The sequence below is a fragment of the Malassezia japonica genome, chromosome 2 (assembly GCF_029542785.1).
Source record: "Malassezia japonica chromosome 2, complete sequence".
In the NCBI taxonomy this organism is placed as follows: Eukaryota; Fungi; Basidiomycota; class Malasseziomycetes; order Malasseziales; family Malasseziaceae; genus Malassezia; species Malassezia japonica.
In genome coordinates this window covers 84,184-104,284 of record NC_083371.1, presented here as the reverse complement: position 1 = coordinate 104,284, position 20,101 = coordinate 84,184, and the positions used below count along the sequence as shown (strand labels likewise).

Here is a 20,101-nt window from a genome sequence, read left to right as displayed (position 1 = left end):
GACGCGTTGCTTAGTAAGCTATTAAATCGCGAGCTCGCGCAGCGGCGGCGTGTCGCTGTGGTCGCTGTTGGCGTGGCGCGCGCTGCGCCGCGGCCTGTTCTTGCCGAGATGGAGCGACTGGGTGGTATTAGCGAGCTGCGTGCCGGTGCCGTCGCTCGATGTCGTCTCGGCAGAGCTCGGGGAGGACGCCGCGCTGCCCTCGGCCGCATCGCGCTCAATGAGCTCCTCGACGACCATCTCCCAGTCGCCATAGTCCGCGAGCAAGCGGCGGACGGTCGCGAGCGAGTGTCCCGGTGCGCTGCGCATGACCAGCTCCTCGTCCTCGTGCTGCTCCTGGTTTTGGGGATTCTCGATGCGCGGCAGGCCCTTGTGCGGCCCGCACAGCGACCGTAGTGACGAATAGTGCTCCCAGTTGTGGTAGGCAATGTGCAGTGGCCCGACGGTCTCGAGCAGGGTATCGGTAGGCGCCGCGACGCCCTTTTGCTGCTCGCGGTGCTGCGCGCGGCGCGTGCGCCGCAGCTCGCGCTCGCTCAGCGCCGCGCCGGCCGGCGCCGAGGCGTGCGATGCATCGTACGCGTCGAGCGCGGCCTGCCGCCGCCGCTCGCGGCGTGCACGCGCGCTGCGCGCCGCGCGCCCTCGTCGTCGCACGCGACGACGTACACGAGGCCGGGCTGCACGATCCGGATCGGTTTCTGCTGCAGCTGCGCAAACGCCGCGAGCTCGAGGTGGCCGCCGTACGTGCCAGACTCGCGCATCGCCTTGACGTACGCGTCAAACGGCTTTTCCGTCTCGACAAACGCCGCGTACTTGTCGGGGTGTGCCTCGAGCTGGTCACACGTCTGATGAGCCTCTAAGCGTACCTCTTTGCGCAGCCGGGCGTGGTGGTTGGGGTCGCCGTACAGCTGGTCCGAGAGCGCGCTGCGTGAGAAGGAAGTACGCACCGAAATAAACAGTTGCCGTCGCCCATCGTGTCCGCCGCGTACAGGCCCATCTCGCGCAGCTGCGCGGTGAGCCGCGCATCGTCTTCCTCGGGATCGCTCGCCGCGCCGCGCTGCCGCCGCGTCCCGCCGGGCGGCCGCCCTTTTGCACGCGGCGTGCCGCGGCGTGCCATGAAAGTCGTCACGTGGACGCGTCTCTCTGTGTTGCTTCATGGCGGAGCAGGGGCAGCTGGCGCGCCTGCGGGCCATGGCGCACGCTGGCGCGAGCAGGCGCCCGACAAGCGGCGCATATGAGGATCACGAGTACGGCTCGCTGCACTGGGCAGGCACGCGCGTCGCATGGCAGCGCGGCGCGCGCCTCGTCCAGTCGTTTTCGTACGCGGAGCCGGTCCGTGCGGCGTCTACCGCCCTCCTCGAGCGGGGCGGCGGCGGGGCGGAGCGTGCGATCTGCGTGATGCTCGAACGCACCGCCGTGTTTTACTTTCCACGCCTCGGAGAGGAGTACGTCCAGCCGCTGCCGTTCCGCCTCGCGGCCGTGCACCCCCTCGCACTCGGCGTGCTGCTCGTGCGCGAGCGCGAGCCAGAAGATAGGGCGGGGGGCGAAGGCCTCCCGATGGCATTCTACCTGCGCAGCGTCTTTGACGACCTCGCCAAGATGATCCACGTCCCGGCAATCTCGGGGATCGAAACGCCGACACTCCACGGCGCCGCCGAGCGCTTTCTCACGCCGGACGAGCAGATCGTGTATGCGGCCCGGAGCGGCGCGCCGCTTCTTATTACCGCACGCCGCGGCGCGATACGCATCTACGCATACGCAACGGCTCGCGAGCCGATGGCGCACGACGCATACGCCGCACCGCCGCCGCGCCCACGCAAGTCGCGTCGCTCGAGCGCACTGCGCCGCGGCGGCCGCCGCAGCTCGGTGCGCGACGCGTCCGACATGCACTTGCTTGCCGAGCTCGAGCACGCACAGCCCGAGCTTGCGTCGGTGCTCGAAGACGAGCGGCGGCCGTCGCTGCAGCACCGCTCGCTGCGCCAGCGCAAGTCGTCGCTCGCCGCCGCCGAGCACGATACCGAGGCGGATACGCCGCTGTTTGAGGGCTTTGCACACGCGCACGCCGCGGCCGCGCTTCTCGAAGAGATCCGCGTGCCGGAGCTCCAGCAGGGCGTCGCGTGCACGACGCTCACGGTGCGCGGCGAGCAGTACGTGTACATGACCGTCGCAGCAGCGCGCCGCGCATTTGCGCGTGTCGTCTCGATGAGCGACCGCGTGAGCGTGCGCGCGCCGAGCGAGGGGGATGCCGTCCTTGTCGCGGACCACGTCACAGCAGTGTGTATCGTAGGAGAGGAGCCCGACGCGCTGCTCGTGCGCGGCGACGGCGACGCGCTGCACTGCGGGCCGCCCGGCCACGGCACCGCCGCGATCTTGCTCCAAAACAACGGGCTGTGTGTCCGCCCGGCTTGTGCACTGACGCGACGCGTGCTCGAGGCGCTCCTCGCGTCGCTGCCGCGCCCCACCTCGAGCACGCTCCTTGCGCGCTGGGCCGAGCTCTGTGGCGCAGGGCGCGCGCCGGTGTATGGCACCTGGGCGACGCTCGAGCGCCTGTGTGGCGTACAGCCCGCGGCCAAGTCGAGCGACGCGTACACGGACCTACTCGCGGACCGCGACGAACCATTCCTCAGCCGGTGCCTCGGCACCGCGCGCCAGGCGCCACGCCCACGCAGCGCGCCGCCGCTCCTCGACGCACACCACCTCCCGGGCGTCGCGGTGGTGTTGCACTTTCTCGCCCAGGACGCGGCGCTCGACACGCTGCGGCGCCGCACGGACGCGCCGCGGATCGTGCACCTGTTGCTGAGCGTGTGCCGCCACCTGGGCTGGGCGTCGTGGGTCGACTACTGGCAGCGGCGCATCCCCAGCGTCGGCGGGCTCGACGGCGAAGCCGCAAACGTCGCGCCTCCCCCGGACCTGTACGCGCTGCTCCGCACGGCGCTCGAGCGCCCAGTGTCTCTGCACGACACCTATCTCCAGTGCGCGGCCATGTGCGGCGTCCACGGCGCCGCGCCGCTGCGGCACTGCGAGCGCAGCGCGGATATCTTTACGCTCTTTTCTGCCCTCGGCGGCGCAGCGCTCCGCACGCCCGGCGTCGGCGCCGCGCAGCAGCTCGTGCAGACGATGCTCGACCTGCACTGGGACGCGTCGGTCCTCGGCCGCCTGCCCCCGGGCATTGCGCTTCCCCTGGAAGAGGTGCTGCGCACCTGCCAGCTGGACCCCCCCAAGGGATGGGCGCCCGAGGCGTACACGCTCCTGCGCCGCCTCGACGCCAGTGCGCAGGCATCGCCGACCACGCAGCAGGCGCGCGTGCACCCCTCGCTCCTGCGCACGCTGCCCGACGCGTCGCTCGATCCCCTCTGTGCGCAGCTCTTTTCCAAGGACTACCGCCTGAGCGACGTCGCTCGCATGCTGCAGACGACCTCGCCGAACGCGGCGCACATTGCGCACGACGACGAGCGCGACGAGCTCGAGCACCACGCCGAGCTCCTGCAGACCGCCCGCACGCTCGCCGAGCGCACGATGGCGCAGTGCATCGGGCGCGGCATGTTCCGCATGGCCTCGCGGGCGCTGCGGCCGACCGCGACGTGGCGCACGCCGCGCCTGTGCCTCGCGCTGCGCACGTACCCCGGCGGCGCGCTCTTTGCACGCCCGTACGCCGCCGATCCCCACGAAGTCGAGTGGCCCGAGTTCCACAACGGCGTCGCGTCCGCGCTGGAGATTGCCGTGCACGCCGACGAGCGCATCGACTCCAACTGGATCTTTGCGCATAGCACTGCGCAGCGCGACGCGGCGCGGCACGCGGGTTTCCTGCTCGGCCTCGGGCTGCACGGGCACCTTGCGCGCCTCGGGCGCGTGCACGCCTACCGCTACCTGACGCCGCGGCACGCGCTCACGACCGTGGGCCTGGTGCTTGGCGTCGCGGCGTCGTTCCTCGGCACGGCCGATCCCGCGGCGCGCCAGGTAATGGCCATCCAGGTCGCCGCGTTCCTGCCCCACCGCAGCATCGCGCTGCACTTTTCGCCACTGACGCAGGCCGCCGGCCTGCTCGGCATGGGCCTCGTCTTTTGCCAGACGGACCACCGCTGGACGGCCGAGCGCCTCGCCGCCCAGCTCGAGGGCGGCGAGCCGGGGGGGATGCAGGACATGTACGCGAATGCCGCCGGCCTCGGCCTGGGCTTTGTGCTCCTCGGGCGCGGCCGCCGCACACCGATGGACTCGGCGTCGGACGTGGCACTCCTCGCACAGCTGCGCCGGCTGCTCCTCGGCACCGGCGCCGAGGCCCCGGCGGCGAACCGCGCAATGCACGCCGCGACGCTCGCCCTCGCCCTCGTGTTCCTGCGCAGCGAGCGCAAGGACATTGCGCAGCTCGTGGCGCCGCCCCCGAACGCACACGCGCTCGAACACCTGCGCCCGGACCTGCTCCTGGTGCGCACGCTCGCACACGCGCTCATCCTCTGGTCGGACATTGCGCCGGACGAGGCGTGGCTCCAGAGCACCCTCGCGCCGTTTATGCACGGCACAGATCCGGGGCGCATGCGCGACGCGACGCAGCTTGCGTGGTACAATATGCGCGCGGGCGCATGCCTTGCGCTCTCGCTGCGGTACGCAGGCACGGGCGACGCGCGTGCGCGCGCGCTGCTCCTGCGTCAGCTCCAGGACTATGTGCACGACGCGGTGCCGTCCGACGACCGCTACGCCTCGCGCGTCGCTCACGCCGCGCGCGAGACGCTGCGCGACGTCCTGCATGTCGCGCTCGCGACCGTCATGGCGGGCACGGGCGACGTCGAGCTCTTGCGCCTGTACCGCGTCGCGCACGGCGCCACGTCGCGGAGCTACGGCTCGCACATGGCCGCGCACATGGCGCTCGGCCTGCTGTTCCTCGGCGGCGGCCGCTTTACGCTTGGCACGGGCGACGTGGCAATCGCCGCGATGCTCGCCGCATTCCTGCCCCGCTATCCTGCGGGCCCGGGAGACTGCCGCGCACACCTCCAAGCGGCGCGCCACCTGTACGTGCTTGCGCTCGCGCCCCGCCTCTTGGTCGCGCGCGACGTGCGCAGCAACGAGGTGTGCTTCCTGCCGGTGTCGGTCAGCGGCCGCCCCAAGATGTACGCCCCCACGCTCCTCCCTCCGCTGGAAGGCGTGCACAGCGTACAGAGCGCAAGCCGGCGGTACTGGCCCACCTCGCTCGACGCGAACGCGATGGCGCACGGCGCACACGACCCCCGGCACATTCACTGGTTCCATGTGCAGCGGCGCACGGGCTACCTGAGCTACGTGGACGACCCGCACGGGCACCGCAGCATCTTTGCGCGTTCGCGGGGGTGGGCCGCGCACCCGTTCAGCGCAAGCACCTCGGCAGAGGCGCATGCGATGCTGCGTGACCTGCGTGAGCTCGTGCAGTCCTTTGAAACCGCGCCGCAGGACACGGCGCTCGTGCGCCGCGTGTGCTGCGGGACAAGGCCTTTTCAGGTCTTTTGCACGGCCGTGCTCATGGAGTGCCTCACGGCCGACACGCCTGCCCTCGCGCACGTCTACTTTGCGCTGTACGACGGGGTGCACAGCGACGATGCGTGGTTCGTACAAGATCTGCAGCTGCTCGAGGCCTTTTACAGCAGCGCGGCCAGCCACGCGGTGCGCGACGGGCGCGAGGCGCTGCTAAGCCCCACGGTGCTCTCCCACCTGCGCACGCGCCTCGCACAGCGCACGCTCCCCTCCGATGCGCTCGCTTACCTCGCCGGGCACGGCGCCTCGCTCTCCCCGCGCGGCGCCGTGGCGCTTGCTGCGATGGACGCGCCGCTCGGCGCGGACCTCGACGCGCTGCGCGCCAAATTCACCGCGATGCCCTATGCGGCCGCGGCCGAGGTGCTGCGGCGCGTGCTCCTTCTCACGTCGCCGCTCGCGCCGCGCGAAAAACTACTCGATGCGCTGCTGAGCGTGTGGAAATAGATGTACATTATTAGAAATGGATCCCCTCTTCGTGGAACGCCGAGAGGAGCGCGAGCAGGTCGTCTACGTCGAGCTTCGCCGCGCGGCACTCGGCCATGTCGAGGCGCTGCAGCACGCCGTCGACCTTGGACGCAAACGACTCGTTCGGGTCCGGGACGTGGTTGTGTTCGGCGCACCACGTCTTCCAGTTCGCCTCGAGCATCTCGAGGACGCCGCGCGCGCCAAAGAAACACGCACGCAGCTGCTTGTTCCGCCGCGAAAAGACGATGCGCGTCAGGCCATCAAACTCTTCAAAGCGGATCGCCGGCGGGGGATTCAGCGGCACGATGCGCACCACCGAGCTGTCGACTTGCGGCGGCGGACGGAAGGAGCCGCGTGCGACTTTCATGATATGGTCGACCTTGGCGTACAGCTGGACGTTAGCGCTCAGGCGCCCCCACAGCGGCGAGCCCGGGCGCGCGACGAGGCGCAGCGCAAACTCGCGCTGGAACATGAGAATCGCACAGCGAAACAGCGGCCGGTGCGACAGGAGCTTGAACACGAGCGGCGAGGAAATCTGGTAAGGCGTGTTGGAGATGACCACGTCAAAGTAGGGTAGTTCCGTCTTGCAGACGTCGCCGAGGATAATTTCCAGTTTGCGCTGTTCGGGCCTGGGTGAGCAAAAAGGGCGACGTACTTTCCCTGCACACGCTTGGTGAGCTCGGCAGCCATGCGCGGATCCATTTCGACGACCGTGACCTTTTTCGCTTTTTCCAGAATGCGTACCGTCAGATTACCCGTACCAGGACCGACTTCCAGCACCGTGTCGGTCGGTTTGAGGGCGGCCTTGTCGACGATGCCCTGGGCCACGAGCGGGTTCTTGAGGATATGTTGGCCGAATTTTTCCGTGTTAAAGATGGGATTTTTCGTCGTGGCGCTCGTATTCTGTTGCGAGTGTGCCGCGCGCGGCGCGGCGTTCGCCGCCTGCGTCTGCGCCGAGGTGACCTTGTTCGAAACCGCTCGCGGCATGAGAGGAAGCAAAAAAAAAAGCGGTGGAGGCCCTCCACGTAAAAAGGGGGGCCGCACTGGGAATTGAACCCAGGACCTCTCGCATTTTCGAGTTACGCGACTCTCCCAAAGCGAGAATCATACTACTAGACCATACGGCCGGCAAAGCAAATAGAGAAGCAGGCTGTGCATCCTTGAACATGTGCTATTATCTCTGCTCGTAAGCGGGCTGCCACGCGCACCGTCGCTCTCGTCCGACGTCTGACGCGCCATGAGCCGGCCTGGGTTTTTTGGAGCGCAGCGCAAAGGTACGTTGCCCGACTGACCATAGGCGAGACCTTTGAGTTGCGTGCGGACCGTACGTCGCACAAACTGACCCAGTGAACAGCGAGTACCGCGAGAAACGCAAGGATGGCATCAAGCGGGTCATTGCCAACATGACCGTCGGCAAGGACGTCTCGGCGCTCTTTCCCGACGTGCTCAAAAACATGCAGACGGAGGATTTGGAGCAGAAGAAGCTCGTCTACCTCTACCTCATGAACTACGCCAAGACACAGCCGGAGCTCGTGATTCTCGCAGTGAACACCTTTGTCAAGGTAGGTGCGCGCACTAACACAGGACTCGGAGGACCCGAATCCGCTGATCCGCGCACTCGCAATCCGCACGATGGGATGCTTGCGTGCGGAAAAGATCATCGACTACCTCCCAGAGCCGCTGGAACGGTGTCTGTCGGACGACAATCCGTACGTGCGCAAGACAGCGGTGATTTGCGTCGCGAAGCTCTTTTCGCTCAAGCCAGAGCTCGCCCTGGAGCGGGGGTTCGTCGACCGCGTCAAGGATATGATTGCGGATAACAACCCGATGGTCGTCGCAAACGCTGTCGCGACGCTCAACGATATCCAGCAGGCGGCTCAGGACGCGGCTCAGGACGGCGATGCGCCGATTTTTGCGCTCGACTCGGAGATCCTCATGAAGCTCCTCGTGGCCTTGAACGAGTGCTCCGAGTGGGGGCGCATCGTGATCCTCAACACGCTCGCGGCTTACCGCAGCGTCGACGGGCGCGAGGCGGAGCACATTTGCGAGCGCGTCATGCCCCAGTTCCAGCACGCCAACGGCAGCGTGGTGCTCGGCGCAGTAAAGGTCGTGCTCGTGCACATGGAGGCAACGAGCAAGCCGGAATTCGTCCAGCAGCTCATCCGCAAGATGGCGCCGCCGCTCGTGACGCTCGTCTCGGCAGAGCCCGAGGTGCAGTGGGTGGCGCTGCGCAACATCAACCTGATCCTGCAAAAGTACCCCGAGATCCTCTCGAACGAGCTGCGCATCTTTTTCTGCAAATACAACGACCCTCCGTACGTCAAGGCAGAAAAGGTGGATGTGATGATCAAGCTCGCCAAGGAGAACAACGTCGACATGCTCCTGAGCGAACTCAAAGAATACGCGTCGGAAGTCGACGTCGACTTTGTCCGCCGCGCCATCCGCGCCATTGGCCAGTGCGCGATTGCGATCGAGGCGGCGGCGGAGCGCTGCGTCTACGTGCTACTGGAGCTGATCAACTCGCGCGTGAACTACGTGGTGCAGGAGGCGACGGTCGTCGTGAAGGATATCTTCCGCAAGTACCCCAACCAGTACACGCGCATCATCCCGTCGCTGTGTGCTAACCTCGAAGATATCGACGAGCCCGAGGCGAAGGCGTCGCTCATCTGGATCATTGGCGAGTACGCGGAGCGCATCGAAAACTCTGCCGAGCAGCTCGCGGCGTGCCTCGACGAGTTTGCCGACGACGTGCCCGCCGTCCAGTTCCAGACGCTGACGGCCATCGTCAAGCTCTTTCTCAAGAAGCCAGACTCGGAGCTCGCGCAGCGCATCGTCCAGGACGTGCTGGAGAAGGCGACCAAGGAGTGCGACAATGCCGACCTCCGCGACCGCGCCTACATCTACTGGCGCCTCTTGTCGAGCGCCGACTCGGACGCGGCGCGCGACGTGGTCCTCGCCAAGGTGCCGCCGATCGCCATTCCCCCGACCAGCGTGCCGCGCGCGCTGCTCAACGAGCTGATCCGCGAGCTCGGGCTGCTCTCGAGCGTCTACCACAAGCCCGCGTCGACCTTTATCGGCCACGGCCGCATGAGCGTGCAGGGTCTCCAGGCGGCGCTCGCGGTGAACAGCGACGAGGCGGCGCGGTCCAAGGCGATTGCGACCGTTGCGCAGGGCGCCAAGAGCGAGAACCTGCTCGACTTTGGCGACGACGACGCTGCGCCGGCCGAGCAAGCGGCACGCGGCGCCGCCGCGCAGCAGCTTGGCTCGCTGGGCGACCTGCTCGGCGACGATCCGTTCGCCGCACAGCCCGCGCCGCAGCCCGCACCGCGCGCGGCCGTCGACGACCTCATGGGCATCTTTGGCGAGAGTGCGCCGCAGCCGCAGCCGGCCGCGTCCTCGCGCCAGGACGATCTGCTGGGCCTGTTTTAGTACATAGCTACAGACGCTCGGCATAGGCTAGGAAACTAGGCACATCCTCGGCAATCTTGGAAGGCATCATGAGCTGCATGAGTCACACGGCGTACCTCTTGCAGAAAAAGCGGGACCCAGCCCGAGGAATCGGTTTGGACCGTCATGCTGGGTGAGAAGAACGACGTACATCCACTCGGTCTCGGACGGGGCACGCTCACGCACCGCCTCGACACTGGCATAGTACGCACGCACGTACCCCTTCTCGCGCGCGTGCGCGATCGGCTGGCTCAGCACGAGGAACGAGCGCAGCTCGCCGGGCCGGGGCGCCGCGGGCGGTCCATGCATCCACAAGGCGGCCTCGAGCGACGCCTGCTCGTGTGCCGCTGAAAACGGCTCGGGGTGTGGCGGCAGAGGGATCGCAAAGACGAGCTCGACAAAGTCGCGGTCCGCGGTCAGCGGGGGGAGCTTGTACGCATTGTGCCAGATCCCGACGTTGGGCTGCAGCGCCTCGAGACACGTTACCTTTTCGAGCGACTCGATGTACTGCTGCTCCTGCACCGTGTGTTCCTCGAGGAGCCCCTTTGCAAACTTTTCGTACGGCACGTTGTGCGTGGATGCGCGCGTGTGCCACTGCGCCCTGGCCAGCCGTCCGTGCTCCAGCGAGGGCGACGCGCCGCACGCGACTTTCTCCGCTCCACTTGTGCGTATGCGCTTGGCTACGTTGGATGCGTCACGCGCATGGGCAAATGCATCCTGGACACACTCCGCCAAGAAAGGGGTCCAGGCACTAGATTCCACGGCCGGCAGCCGCTCGCGCGCCAGTGGCGCGGCCCGCAGCAGGTCGGGCATCGTAGCGAACGGTACCGTGCGCATCTGATCGGGACGTGCATCCCGATATTGTTAGATTCTACGCGGCGGGTGGAGTGGTGCGGCGAACATCTAGCGCTGGAAGCCTTGAAATACGCGACGCGCGCAGTGGGACAAGTTGACACCCATCCATCTCTTTCCCACCCGTGCACTGGTTAGGAGCCGGACTCCTTCCATCGCACACCTTCTCGAGGCCGGACCTCTTTCCATTCTACCCCTCCCTGGCGGAGACTCCTTCACTACCCCACAATGATCGCCCCCAAGTTCCTTTCGCTTGCGACCTTTATCGCGGTCGCGGTGCATATCTCTGGTCTCGCGACCGCACACTCGGAGCAGGTTAACCCCCTTGCATCCCTCGGCAATGCCGACCCTCTTTCCATGCTGATGAACAGCATCCAGTCGCAGAAGTCGCAGACGGATGCGGACCCCGAGAACCCCCTCGCGTCGATGATGAGCAGCGTTGTGCCGATCGCTGCCCCGCCTCCGGACATGTCGATCTACCACACTGTGCCTCCTCGCCCGCGCTGGGGTGCGGCAGCGGCCTTTGTCCCTTCCGCGAACGCCGTGGTGATCAGCGGTGGCCAGACCGACACGCACTCGACGCTGACCAACGAGACGTGGGTGCTCGACATGAGCGGCCTCCAGGACTTGCAGCGCTCGATCGCTGCGTCCCAGGTCACCCCCTGGCTCAAGGTCCAGCGCTCGAACCACAGCGAGTCGGTCCCGCCGCTCGCGTACGCCTCGGCGGCCGTTTCGTCGAACCTGTGCCCCGGTGGTTCGCAGGACACCTTTTACGTCGTGGGTGGTAAGACGGAGTACTGCAAGACGGATCTTGCGCCGATCTACTCCTACTCCCTCGACCTGGTGAACTCGACCCTCTACGGCACATGGCGCTCGATGAAGGGCAAGGGCCAAGTCGCCCGCCGCACGCACGCCAAGGCCGTCATGCCGCCGCGTGGCCTCGGCAACGACCGCTCGAAGTCGATGATCGTGCTCGGCGGTGAGAACTGGGACGAAGTGTGCCACGATGCCACGCCCCCGGCCAAGACCCGCGAGCCGACCATGGACGTCTGGTCGCTGCCGGAGCCGTACGGCGAGACGTGCCGCGGCACGCTGCAGTCCTCGAACCCGCTCTTGAAGCACAACGCGACTGCGCACCAGCTGCAGTTCCGCGAGCGCCTCGCCTCGGTGCCGCTCTCTGACTACGCCGCCGTGGCACTTCCCGAGCACCTCGTGAACCAGACCACGCGCCAGTTCTCGGAGCCGGTCATGTTCCTTGGTGGCCGCGACTACAAGAACCGTCTCGTCTCGTTCCACAAGCCTTGGGTGCTTGACACGGCCACCGGCCGCTGGGAACGTTGGGTGACGGCCGGCGATGTGCCCCCGCCGCGTGTGGGCCACACCGCCGTGCACCTCTCCGACGGTACCGTGATGGTGTACGGTGGCTACAAGCAGAACAGCGCTCAGGGCGTGAGCAACGAGCCCACCGACGAGACCTTCCTGCTGAACCCGAACGTGACGCCGGCACACTGGTCGCGCGTCAAGTACGCCCCGCGCCCCGCCAACGGCCCCGAGCCGAGCGCCCGTGCGTTCCACTCGGCGACTGTCGTCGAGGACGTGATGGTCGTCGCCTTCGGTCAGCAGTACAAGAGCACCGCGTACGGTTTGGAGAAGCGCGGCGGCACCAACGTCAACGCCTCGGAGCCTCTGGTCATGTACCTCGAGACGCGCCCGACGGCGATGCAGTGGCGCTGGACCGACAAGCTGAGCGCTGTTGTTGCCGGCCGTGTCACGGCGAGCTTCCTGGGCGTCGAAATGGGCGAGCAGGCTGGTAACGACGCCAACGGCGACGCCTCGGCCCCTGGCCAGGGCTCGTTCGGCAACAGCGGCAGCGTCGGCGCGGTGTCTATCGATGGTTCGCGCACCGGCTCGCATGGCGAGCAGGGTGCCGCTGGCGAGGCCGGCGGCACCGGCGCGGTGCCCAACACCGATGGCTCCAACGGCCAGCAGGTGCAGGGCGGCAACGGCGCGAGTGGCTCGCACGGCAGCCACGGCGCTGCGGACAGTGCGGACGGCGCGAAGGGCGCGGGTGCGCAGGGCGGGCACGGCTCGCAGGCCGAGCACGGCTCGCAGGGCGCTCACGGCTCGCAGGGCGGCGCTCACGGCGCCGGCTCGAGCGATGCTAACGGCTCCCACGGCGCCAGCGGCTCCAACGCTTCGCACAGTTCGCAGGGCAATGGCTCCAACTCGGGCAGCGGCTCCGGCTCGGACTCTGACTCGGGCTCTGGCTCGGGCAAGGGCTCGGACTCGAACTCTGGCTCGGGCAAGGGCTCGGGCAAGGGCTCGGACTCTGGCTCGGGCTCTGGCTCGGGCAAGGGCAGCAACGGTTCGGGCAGCGGCCCTACGCCGTCGCACGCTCCCCCGACGACGACGTCCTTCCCCGACATGATCCCCGTTTCGGGCACGCCTGCCCAGGTCACTGGCTTTGCAGGCGCGCCCGGCGCCGGCTCGGGCTCCTCTGCGGCGCCCAGCAAGGGCAAGAACGGCAAGGGCAAGAGCAGCGGCAGTGAGGGCACTTCGGCGACCAAGGGTCCCGAGGCCGACGGCGGCTGGTCGCCGCCGAGCGGCTCGACGACCCCGATCTCGGACCCCACGACGGCTGCTCCCTCGCCTACCGGTGCTGCCGGCCAGTCGAGCTCGGGCGACGCGTCGCCGACGGGTGCTGCGGACAAGAACGGCAAGGACGACAAGAACGGTGACCACAATGGCCATAACAACGGCGAGTCGACGGCGCGTACCGGTGCGATTGCCGGTGGTGTGATTGGTGCTGCTGCCCTTGCGGTCGGTGCGGTGATCGGTGGCCTGTACGCCTACCGCAAGCGCCGCGAGTCGCAGCAGATCACCATGCTCCGCTCCAACGGTGTTGTGCCCAAGGACCGCCGCGACGACCCCGAGTTCGGCTCGGCGCCCCCGGTCTCTTCTCTCTGGCTCCAGCAGCCGATGAATAGCGCGGGCGCTGAGGCGGAGCCTTACGGCCGTCGCTCGAACATGTCGGGCTACTCGATGCAGGGCCACGCCGGCACGCCGCTCTCGGCCTCGCCGGTCGGCGGCCGCTCGATGGCGACGGACGCCTCGCGCCACACCGTCCGCGGTCCTCGTGACACGCACCCGCACGTCCCGTCGAGCCTCGCGGCCGGCGGCGCGGCTGCCGGTCTCGGCGCGGCGGCGGCGGGCGGCTACGCTGCGCACGAATACTACTCACCGCAGAACCAGCGCGAGGGACGCACGGACTCGAACGGCTCGCACTGCTCGTACCCTTACCTGAGTGGCATGCACCGCGCCAGCCCCGAGGACTCGAACCAGGGTCTGGACCACGACGCGCCGACGGACGTCTCGACGTCCGTCGACACGCACGGTGACTCGGACTCGCTGTACAGCAACTCGGTGGACGGCAAGACGGTCATCCACGGTGAGGAGCAGGGCATGCGCACTGCGCCGTCGTTCCGCTTCCCGGAGACGCGCGCGCAGTCGCCCAAGCCGATGTCGTACCCGATTCCTCGTCGCGACCAGCAGTCGTCGACGCTTCGCGTGATGAACTAACCGCAGTTCGCTTGTTGACCGGGGTTTGCAGGCTCGTAGATTCGGAATCTAGTAGCGCCCTTGGCGTGCAGTGGCATCTTGCGGTCGCGCATAGAGACATAGCACCTTTCCCTCATTTTCTCGTACCAAAAATGGAACACTAGACCATGCCGAATCAATCAAGTCTAGAAAAAGGAACGTCGCGCCAATGGCAGCGACTCGCGTCACGAAACTTGTAGTTGTATAGTCAAGAGACTCGTGCCTCGAACCAGCAAAGAGCTGCCTTTCGCTCGATCCGCCCTTTCGGACGGAATCATTGGCCCGTGCACATATTGGGCTATTTATGTCAAATCGCACTCGGCGCATGCTTCTCTATGGCACTATGCTCCTTTTTCATTCAGCTGGATCGCAATATTGACCCAGTGCTCGTACACCTCACCAGCATGTAGTATTGTATCGCCTGCGGCGGCACCATGCAGCGGGGGGCGCAGGAACGTCGCATGCGGCGCGCTAAACTCGAGGAAGGCCGCACAGCGTACGCCATCGTACAATCCGCCGTGCACGGCCTTGCGTACCGGCGCAGGATCAGATACACTGTTGGCCGTATACAGCTGCACACCTGCCTGGTTCGTAGAAAAGTCGAGCGCAATACCCGACGGCGCAGCGAGGCGCACGACCGGTCCACTGCCAGGTCGGCCCCACACATAAAAGTCGTCGTATCCCCCGTCAGGCATGGCGTCTGCAATGCGCTTGCCTCGCGTCCAGTCATGCTCCGCCTCGACCGCACGCAGCTCGCCGGTCGGCACGCCGCGCGCATCGAGCACGAGGCGGCGCAGCGGCGTCTGCATTTGGAGTACGTGCGCGCCAACGCCTGCTCCTTTGGATGCTGCGCTCGACGCGTCCAAATTAAAGCCCCAGTGCTGCGTGAGGTTCAGCGGTGTCGCCGCGCACGCGTCCATGAGCTTGGCTCGGTATGCGACACGCACGCTCGGCACGTCGCCGCCGTCGACCGCAATGCGTGCCTCGATGCGCAGGCGGCCGGGGTAGCCCTGATCGCCCGCGGGCGACTCGATGCCAAACGTCGCACACGCATCGTGGGCCTCGTCGCCAAAGAGCTGCGCATGCTCGAGCACGGTCCACGTAACCGTATCCAGCGGCCCCGTCTGCTCGATCCCGTCACGAGCCACAGCGGGCGGACCACCGTGGTGGCTGACGCCCTCGCCACCTGCATAAGAAGCGCTACATACCCCACTCGGCCAGGTCGACACGGACGCCGCCCGCTTCACTCGTGCCCGCCGGCAGGCGGTTGGCGTACCTGCCGACGACCTGTCCAAAGAACCGGCGCCCGTACCTGGCATGGTCAGCGGGATCCTCAGGACCTGCAAGCACATCGTGCCAGTCCCCGTCGTGGTGCACGCGAATCGCGTGCACAGTCAGCCCGTACGGCAGCACTTGGACCACCACGCGCCCGTCCGCGCTGGCGAGCTCCATCGTTGCGCACGGTCCGCCACGTGGCTCATTCCGAACGTCATGGAGAGCAGCACGCTGCGCCGGCGGCATACCGCCCAGCAGGCGAGTATGTCGCTGAATGTGCCATATACGGAGCCACCGAAGCCCGCGAAGCCGCCCGCAAGTCTGCGGCGCAGCTGGCTTGTGGCGCCGCTCCTGTTTGTCGCCGCGCTGCTTGTGCGTGTCTTCCAGCTCGCGAGTCCGGCCGAGGTCGTGTTTGACGAGGTGCACTTTGGCAAGTTTGCCGCGTACTATGTGACGCGTCGCGTACGTACCCCCTCTCACACAGTACTTTTTCGACGTGCACCCCCCCCTGGCCAAGCTGATTGTCGCTCTCGGCGCGTGGCTCGCCGGCTTTGACGGCAGCTTTGAGTTTGACTCGATCGGCGATGCGTACGCCGGCACGTCGGTGCCCTTCCGCGAGATGCGTGCGTTTACCGCTGTGATTGGCGCGCTTCAGATCCCTCTGGTGTACGAAATGATGCGCGAGGTCGGCGCGCCGCTGTCGACCGGCGTGCTCTGTGCGTTGCTTGTGATGCTCGACAATGCGCACGTCGCGCAGACGCGTCTCATCCTGCTCGACGCGCCGCTCGTGCTCTTTATGCTCTGCAGCATCTACTGCTACATCCGCTTCTACCGCATGCGCTACCAGGAGTTTTCGTTTGCGTGGTGGGCGTGGCTGTGTGCGACGGGCGTGTGCCTCGCGCTGACGGTCTCGTGCAAGCTGGTCGGCGTATTTGGTTTCCTGACGGTGGGCGGCGCGGTGATTTGGGATCTGTGGAACCTGCTGGACATCCGCCGCGGCGTGCCGATCCGCAAGTTTGCCAAGCACTTTTGCGCGCGTGCGCTCTTTCTCATCATGGTCCCCATCTTTGTGTACCTCGGGTGGTTCTGGGTGCACTTTGCGATCCTGACCAAGACCGGCCCGGGCGACACGTTCATGTCGGCGGAATTCCAGCAGACGCTGCGAGGCAACGAGCTGCTGGAGCATTCCATCGAGCTGCACGCCTTTGACTCGATCTCGCTCAAGCACCGCGGCACGAATGCCTTTTTGCACTCGCACCCCGAGCGTTATCCCCACAAGTACGACGACGGGCGCATCTCGAGCGACGGGCAGCAGGTCACCGGCTATCCCCACGAAGATAGCAACAACTTTTGGCAGATCATGCCGGTGGGCCAGGTGGACGACGACGACGGGTTCTTTAACATCACGCGCCGCCTCTTGCGCCACAAGCAGCACATCCGCCTCTTACACGTCAACTCAAACTCGTACCTGCTCGCGCATGACGTCGCGGCGCCGCTCATGCCGACGAACGAGGAGATCACGACGTTCCCTGCCGCCGAGCTCGACGCGGACCAAGAGGCGAAGGACAATACCGTGTTTGAGCTGCACATTGACGGCGGCATCGAAGGCGAGACGACGTGGCATAGCCGCCGCTCGTGGACGCGCCTGATCCACGTTCCGACGCGCGTCGCAGTGTGGACCTATCCCTCCGGCGAGCTGCCCGAGTGGGGCTTCCGGCAGCTCGAAGTGAACGGCAACAAGAACGCGCTCGACAGGACGGCCGTGTGGGTCGTGGACGACGTGAAGCACGACCCAAAGTCGCCCATGTTCAACCTGCGTTCGCGCCCGCAGCCGCCGCGCCCGCTGCAGACGCTGCCCTTCTTCCAGAAGTTTGCCGAGCTGCAGAGCACGATGCTCGAGCAGAACGCCAAGCTCACGCAGACGCACCCCTACTCGTCACGCCCCATCTCCTGGCCTTTTCTCGTGCAAGGCGTGTCGTACTGGTCGACGGACAAGGAGAAGCGCCAAATCTTTTTCATCGGCAATCCGTTCAGCTGGTGGGGTGGCATTATTGGCATCAGCATGTTCCTCGCCGTGTTCCTCATGGACCTCGTGCTGCGCCGCCGCGGCATCTACCAAATTCCCCACGCGGTGCGCGAGCGCTACCTGCGCACGACGGGCTTCTTTGCATTTGCATGGGCGTGCCACTATCTGCCCTTCTTTCTGATGGGCCGCCAGCTCTTTTTGCACCACTACCTCCCCGCGCACATCCTCGCGGTGATGGTGCTCGGAGGGATGCTCGACTTCTTTACGTCCTACTCGATCAATTACCCTCTGAGCCGCGCCGGTCCTGCGCTCACGCCTGACCGCCTGCGGCCCACGCTGCGCCGCAACGACAAGTGGGCGCCGGCGCTGATTGCCGCTCTCATGTCGGCGGTCGCTGCCGCACTATTTGTGTACATTGCGCCCTTTACCTACGGCCACCGCGGCTTGACGCCGGAACAGGTAGCCGCACGCAAGTTTGGCGCGGATTGGCAGCTGCAGTTTGCTAAATAGCTACCCTAAAGACATATCCGCCAGCACGTCCTCTACACCGGCGACGCCGGGCATGTCGTCCACCGACTCGACACGCAGCTGCGGCGCGTCGCCGTGGAGCAGCGCGTCGAGCGCATCCAGCGCCGTGCGGCACGCACGTGTATGCATCTGTGCCTCGGCAAAGGACGCTCTGCGCACGCGCGCATCGAGGTTGCGCCGCGCTTTCTGGGTATGCTCCTCGAGTGTCGCCGCGCTGCGCTCCGAGAGGACAGGGGCGTGGGGCGCCTGGAGCAGGTCGACCAGTGCCTGCGCGGCGATGCGCTGTACCTTGAACGTGCGGTCGTTGAGCGCACGCGCAAGCGCCGCGACGCCGACCTCGACCGAGTGATCGACGCCGTCGAGCGACGCGGCGCACGCCGCGTCAAGCGCCTTCATGAGCGACGACGCGGCGTTCCAGCGCAGCTTGGGCGAGCGGCCCGCAAGCGCCTGGCAGGCGGCATCGATGCCGCGGGTATACAGGGTCGACAAAGGAACGTCGACCGGCGGCGGCGCAAGGCCGTCGCTCTGCGCCTTGACTTCGGGGCTCTGCGGCGGACTGAGTGGTGTGGCCGGCGCGAGCGTCGAGTCGGGCGTCGGCGACGACGACACGGACGATACTGAGCCACGCCGCGAGCCGTGCTCGCACTCGAACCACGCATTCCGCGCACCGACCGCCAGGAGCGTGCCGAGCGCACGCACTGCGTGCACGGCCTCTTTTTCGTCGCGCGGCAGCGCGGTCGCAGCGGTGAGCAGCGCGCGGCCCTGCGAGGAGCGCGGCGGGGCGCGCGCGAGGAGCGCTGCGTAGTTTGCCATTGTCCACGCCGCACACACACGTACGTTGAGGTCCTGGTCGTGCATGAGTCCGTGTGGTTTGCGTGCGTGCAGCAGACGTGTCATGGTTTCATAGGTAAAGCAGAGGAGAAGGGACTCGACGTCGTCGTCGCTGCCGTGCGCGACGATGTGCTCGATGCGCACGCCGACAGCACGCACGGCCGCGGCGCGCACCTCGGCGGCATTGTCGCGCGTCAGAACGTGCAAGTGGGCGAGGTGCAGCGGCGTCGACGGCGCGAGGCACAGGTCAAAGTCGGCCCACAGCGCGCAGACCGCCATGCGCACCTCGACGGACGTGTCGCGCGCGGCGTTCGCGACGAGTTTCGGGAGCATCTGCCGCATCGTCGGCATGCTGGCCGTGCGCTGCCCGAGGCGCGCGAGGCCCGCTAGCATCTCGATCGCGCCGCGTCGCACCGTGTCGTCCGGCGCAGAGACGTCGCGCGAGACGAGCGACGGGATCTCGATCGGCACCGGCATGTCGGTACGCGCAAGGAACACGGCGAGGAGCGACCAGGCCCGGGGCCCGTACAGCGCAGTGGTGCGGTCGTTGCGCGAGAGGAGCGCAATGAGCGCCTCGACGGCACTCGGCGCAAGCTCTGAAAATGAAGGGTGGATGTCGTCGTCCGGATGCAGCACGGCCACGGCCGCGTACGCGCGCAGCGCGACCTCGGGCGACTTGCTCTCACTGCACTGTACGACCGGCCCCCAGAGGATCGCGGCATGGGACGTGGCCAAAGACACGTGTTCGGTCGTGAGAACAAGCGTGCGCACCAGGTCGAGCAGAGGCTCGAGCGTGCGCTCCTCGCTAAGCATGCTCGCGAGTGTGCGCCGCACATGGTCGAGCATCGCCGCGAGGCGCTCCGAGTGGGTGAGGAAGGCGCTTTTCTGGGCCGGCTCGCGCGCCATGGCCCAGAATCCCTGGCCGTATTCGAGGATCACCTGGAGCGCGCGGCATGCGGCGGTCTGTACCTCGCCGGTGGCGCCGAGCAGCGTGCAGAGCACCGGATTCTGGGGCGAGAGGAGGTCTGGCCAGTACGCAGCGAGGTCCTTGGCATTGCGCTGCGTCAGTAGCGAAGCGTACCTGGGCGAGCTGCGCAAGGCACTCGAGTGCCATCACAAGGTCCTTTTCCTCCTCGGCGATGCGGATGCGACGCAGAATCAGCCACACAGCCGACGGCACCGCGCCTGGGGCCAGTGCGTCGCCACGGCGGTTGAGCGTGCTCGGAACAAGGTATACGGCGCACGACAGTGCACTCAGCGCCTCTGGCGGCGCATCCTTCACCCACTTCACCGCGCCGTGCAGCAGTGCTTCTTGCGCAGCGTGCGCCCCCGCAAAGTCGATCGTGTCCGAGGCGATAATCTGGACCGCCTGCCGCGTTTTCTCGTCGCTGATGCGGCTTTCTGCGCGCATCGCCAAGATACTCTGAAGCACCTTGACGCCGTCTATCAGATCCGAACCATACTCGCCGTCCAGGCGCAGGTCCGCATCCTCGACCAGCTTATCTCGGATCCGCCCCAGCCAGGTGCCCGACGGCATCGTTAGATAAGCGTCTTCTGATTGTGGAGAGGTGCGTTGATCTATGTGGA

General features: G+C 66.8%; 9 protein-coding genes and 1 non-coding gene across 10 annotated transcripts; 4 read left to right on the top strand and 6 right to left on the bottom strand.

The window, feature by feature from the left end:
- Positions 1-21: 21 nt before the first annotated feature.
- MJAP1_001166 (ubiquitinyl hydrolase 1) lies at positions 22-1,111 on the bottom strand (the record flags this gene model as incomplete). Its single annotated transcript, XM_060265131.1, has 3 exons — positions 22-619; positions 661-918; positions 942-1,111. 3 exons carry the CDS (start codon positions 1,109-1,111, stop codon positions 22-24), a joined length of 1,026 nt encoding a protein of 341 aa, XP_060121114.1.
- A 38-nt stretch (positions 1,112-1,149) lies between these two features.
- On the top strand, positions 1,150-5,937 carry APC1 (Anaphase-promoting complex subunit 1; the record flags this gene model as incomplete). The annotated part of the gene is made up of 1 exon (XM_060265130.1): positions 1,150-5,937. The coding sequence occupies one exon, from the start codon at positions 1,150-1,152 to the stop codon at positions 5,935-5,937; it is 4,788 nt and encodes a 1,595-aa protein (XP_060121113.1).
- A 10-nt stretch (positions 5,938-5,947) lies between these two features.
- DIM1 (18S rRNA (adenine(1779)-N(6)/adenine(1780)-N(6))-dimethyltransferase) lies at positions 5,948-6,945 on the bottom strand (the record flags this gene model as incomplete). The annotated part of the gene is made up of 2 exons (XM_060265129.1): positions 5,948-6,587; positions 6,614-6,945. The coding sequence occupies 2 exons, from the start codon at positions 6,943-6,945 to the stop codon at positions 5,948-5,950; spliced, it is 972 nt and encodes a 323-aa protein (XP_060121112.1).
- A 48-nt stretch (positions 6,946-6,993) lies between these two features.
- MJAP1_001163 lies at positions 6,994-7,085 on the bottom strand. Its single transcript has one exon. It is a non-coding gene; the product is annotated as a tRNA-Pro (tRNA).
- Positions 7,086-7,195: 110 nt separating this feature from the next.
- On the top strand, positions 7,196-9,387 carry APL2 (beta-adaptin; the record flags this gene model as incomplete). Its single annotated transcript, XM_060265128.1, has 4 exons — positions 7,196-7,232; positions 7,256-7,282; positions 7,306-7,520; positions 7,543-9,387. The coding sequence occupies 4 exons, from the start codon at positions 7,196-7,198 to the stop codon at positions 9,385-9,387; spliced, it is 2,124 nt and encodes a 707-aa protein (XP_060121111.1).
- A 7-nt stretch (positions 9,388-9,394) lies between these two features.
- MJAP1_001161 (uncharacterized protein) lies at positions 9,395-10,218 on the bottom strand (the record flags this gene model as incomplete). Its single annotated transcript, XM_060265127.1, has 3 exons — positions 9,395-9,460; positions 9,483-9,534; positions 9,557-10,218. 3 exons carry the CDS (start codon positions 10,216-10,218, stop codon positions 9,395-9,397), a joined length of 780 nt encoding a protein of 259 aa, XP_060121110.1.
- Positions 10,219-10,485: 267 nt separating this feature from the next.
- On the top strand, positions 10,486-13,836 carry MJAP1_001160 (uncharacterized protein; the record flags this gene model as incomplete). The annotated part of the gene is made up of 1 exon (XM_060265126.1): positions 10,486-13,836. The coding sequence occupies one exon, from the start codon at positions 10,486-10,488 to the stop codon at positions 13,834-13,836; it is 3,351 nt and encodes a 1,116-aa protein (XP_060121109.1).
- A 359-nt stretch (positions 13,837-14,195) lies between these two features.
- MJAP1_001159 (aldose 1-epimerase) lies at positions 14,196-15,306 on the bottom strand (the record flags this gene model as incomplete). Its single annotated transcript, XM_060265125.1, has 2 exons — positions 14,196-15,040; positions 15,063-15,306. The coding sequence occupies 2 exons, from the start codon at positions 15,304-15,306 to the stop codon at positions 14,196-14,198; spliced, it is 1,089 nt and encodes a 362-aa protein (XP_060121108.1).
- A 39-nt stretch (positions 15,307-15,345) lies between these two features.
- Positions 15,346-17,665, top strand: PMT4 (dolichyl-phosphate-mannose--protein mannosyltransferase; the record flags this gene model as incomplete). Its single annotated transcript, XM_060265124.1, has 2 exons — positions 15,346-15,591; positions 15,614-17,665. 2 exons carry the CDS (start codon positions 15,346-15,348, stop codon positions 17,663-17,665), a joined length of 2,298 nt encoding a protein of 765 aa, XP_060121107.1.
- On the bottom strand, positions 17,666-20,051 carry MJAP1_001157 (uncharacterized protein; the record flags this gene model as incomplete). The annotated part of the gene is made up of 2 exons (XM_060265123.1): positions 17,666-19,573; positions 19,596-20,051. The coding sequence occupies 2 exons, from the start codon at positions 20,049-20,051 to the stop codon at positions 17,666-17,668; spliced, it is 2,364 nt and encodes a 787-aa protein (XP_060121106.1).
- Between the last annotated feature and the right edge of the window lie 50 nt (positions 20,052-20,101).